The 2,984-nt window shown below is 41.2% G+C and overlaps 1 protein-coding gene across 1 annotated transcript; it reads right to left on the bottom strand.

The window, feature by feature from the left end:
* Positions 1-543: 543 nt before the first annotated feature.
* Positions 544-2,831, bottom strand: LOC106524193 (chymotrypsin-like elastase family member 2A). The gene is made up of 8 exons (XM_014017901.1): positions 2,716-2,831; positions 2,507-2,595; positions 2,333-2,430; positions 1,867-1,989; positions 1,607-1,743; positions 1,014-1,159; positions 786-938; positions 544-634 (listed from the first exon to the last, which is right to left on the bottom strand). The coding sequence occupies exons 1-8, from the start codon at positions 2,750-2,752 to the stop codon at positions 617-619; spliced, it is 801 nt and encodes a 266-aa protein (XP_013873355.1). The 5' UTR covers positions 2,753-2,831; the 3' UTR covers positions 544-616.
* Between the last annotated feature and the right edge of the window lie 153 nt (positions 2,832-2,984).

Raw genomic sequence — 2,984 nt, 5'->3', positions numbered from 1 at the left:
TTTTATTTAAATAGTTTTATTATTACTTGTTATTTGATTGTGTTTGTTTCATTATTTGCTGATTAAATCAGCAATAATTCCACCAGTTATAAACAAACTCTGACTGCTCAGCTTCTATTTTTAACTCTATAAATCCAGACGACTTCACAGAAACCCCTAAAGTTGGTCCTCTGTCAGTTTCTATTTATTCTAACTTTTTCCTATGTTTGTTTGGTAAATTTTGTAGTAATATTGTTTACTGGCAGCTGACAYGCCTCTCCATTATGTACAAGCGTTTCTCACAGGAAGGGTAAAGCGGATGGAGGCAGGGAGAGGAAACACTGCACCCATTCTTCCACCTGACGCCATTCAGAACATTTCAGATGACTTTACATCTGGCTTGTACATAAATGGAAAAATAAAAGGATCTAGTGTTTGTGCCTGTGGAGATATTCTCTTTACAGTGTGGGAACCTCCTGGTTGGCTTTGTAAGAATTTGTGCACGTCTTAAAACTGATGTGCTACCGATTGCTAATGCAAAATTGTAGGACTAATGACACTGARTTATTTCAATTTTTTATTATTATTTTATCATTGTTTGCAGAAATAATCCTTTGTGTCCGACATGTAATCCACCTTAGTTGGAGGTCATCACCTGGAAAACAAAAAAACATTTTTTTATTTGTCACATAGAGCATTTTGCTGTAACTGGGGTTTATGTTCTTTGTCTTTAGCAATAATAAACATGGTTAAATTTCAAAAGCGATAAGAGGCTAAACAGAAGGGAAATCAATGCTTTGACTCACATCGTTCATCCAGCTGGAGTAGGCGCTAACTCTRGTGAAGACAGAGGGTTTCTTGGGATAGTTGCAGCCCATGCTGGAGCCAAAGCTCACCACTCCGTGGACATCCCAGGAGCCGTCAGGGTTCTGACAGTTCAGGGGACCGCCGGAGTCTCCCTGAAGGACAAAACATAAAGAGAGTTTGTGTAGAACCTGGATTGAAAAACAATAAAACGTTCCCCAAAGTCTTACATTGCAGCTAGCCAGATTTCCATCTCCTCCAGCGCAGATCATGTTGGTGGTGACCAGATTACCCCACCAGTCACTCCTGCTGCAAGTGGCGTAGTCAACGACGGGGAGGAGGGCCTGCTGCAGGACATCAGCGAGAGGTCCTCCAGCTTTATTAAGGAACAAAATATTCAGGTTAACACATGAAGTTTACTCCATTGTATTCCAAAATTTCACCTACCAAGGCTAGTTTTGGATTTTATTTTTGCTAAATATTTCCTTTTGTCACATACCATCAATTTACAATTAAAAAATGAAAGTTGAGTAGTTTAAATCGTTAAACTCTGTACAGCACTTTGGCTAACTAAGGCTCTGTTTATTCAGAAGTAAAGCTTGTCTTGACTAATCTGCAATAACTTGATTAGATGAGAGCTCCAAACTAGATCTAACAGTTTTAGTAGTGCTCAAGTGAGCTAACAGTTTATAATTAACCTCAGAGTAATTATAGGAGCCTTGAATAAAAGGAACTTTAACATCAYATATATGCGACTCAAAGTTTTTGCTGTGGAGATTCAGACTTGATGTATCTTTGCTCTTATTTTGCCAGAAGAACTTACTCCAGAGGCGTCCCCAGCCAGTGACGTAGCAGGGAGCATTGTGAGGCAGGACTTCTCCAGCGGTGGGAAGACAGGCAGGCTTGATGCTGTCCGACAGTTTGACAGGAGTTGCCAGCTTGATCAGGGCAATGTCATTGCTGAAGAAGGCACACAAATACAACATTCATGACGGCRGCAATGAGATGCAACATCACGGATGAAARGTCGAGGCAGCAAATCACGTTGCACACTCTGTATAGTGTCAGCTACGTTTCCCGTACAGGATTCTGTAGGAGTCCCATTTGGGGTGGACAATGATTTTGCCGGGGCTGATGGCGATGGAACCAGACTCGCTGTTAATGTTCAGGTTGTGTTTTCCCAGATAGACTCTGTAGGTGCGGCTTCTATCTTACCACAAAGAGAAAACAGAGACAGATGCACTCAATTTACTAAACCAGATCGCATAAGGTACTTGTAAAATATGATGTCATTAGTATTTCAAGAGAGCAACTGCTGCTATTTTTTATTTGATTTTATTGATCAAACATAAGAACATAAGTGACCACAGTTGAAACTTGGATCTGCAYTATGCATGGAACAATAGCATCTTTATTTTAGCTTCATTTTTCTAATCCACCTTCATAAATACTTTTTCTGCAATGTTTGACTCTCATCAGCACTATATTTTCACATTTGATGAAGCCCTCTTTAACTTAGAAGTATATATATATWTTTTTTTTCTTTTACCCGATGCAGTGAGCAGCAGTGACAACCCACTGGTCAGAGATCAGAGTTCCACCACAAGTGTGGTAGAAAGAGCTACCACTCTGGTACTGCAGAGACACCTGAGGGCAACAGCACACACATTTGATGTTTTCAGAAGGACGTTTCATTTTAAAAGCTAGAATGAAGGGTGAATACCTGCCAGGGCCAGCTGTGCTGACGGACATCATCTCCACCAACGACCCTGCTKATGATGGGGGGGTAGGTGGGCCGGCCACAGGCGTAGGCTGAAAGACGACATTAGAAAACGTTGCATTTCATTGCAGTGTCCTAACACCAGCAGTTGTATTACATTTCTCAGGTTTAGGCCGTTCAGTATCACATGGCATGACGTTTCATCAGCTTACCTCCGGCAACGAACAAAGCCAAGACCAGAAACTTCATCGTGACTGTCTGTGACTTTCACAGTCTTGCACCTCCTTTTATACCGCGACACTTTGCAAACTTCCGACGTGTTATTTAGGATTTGTTTCCRCCCAGCCTGGAAAAAAAAACTGTTTAACCTTGGAGATAAGAACAAAGATATCCCAAAATACACCGTATCTTTTCTACCTCAGCAGTACCTGTGTGAGAACCAACCAGATGGCTTACCTGGTGTGATCAGGACTATTCACTA

Source organism: Austrofundulus limnaeus, unplaced genomic scaffold, assembly GCF_001266775.1.
Source record: "Austrofundulus limnaeus strain Quisiro unplaced genomic scaffold, Austrofundulus_limnaeus-1.0 Scaffold178, whole genome shotgun sequence".
NCBI classification, from domain to species: Eukaryota; Metazoa; Chordata; class Actinopteri; order Cyprinodontiformes; family Rivulidae; genus Austrofundulus; species Austrofundulus limnaeus.
Note: the sequence above shows the minus strand (reverse complement) of the source record. Positions and strands in the feature narration are given on the sequence as shown.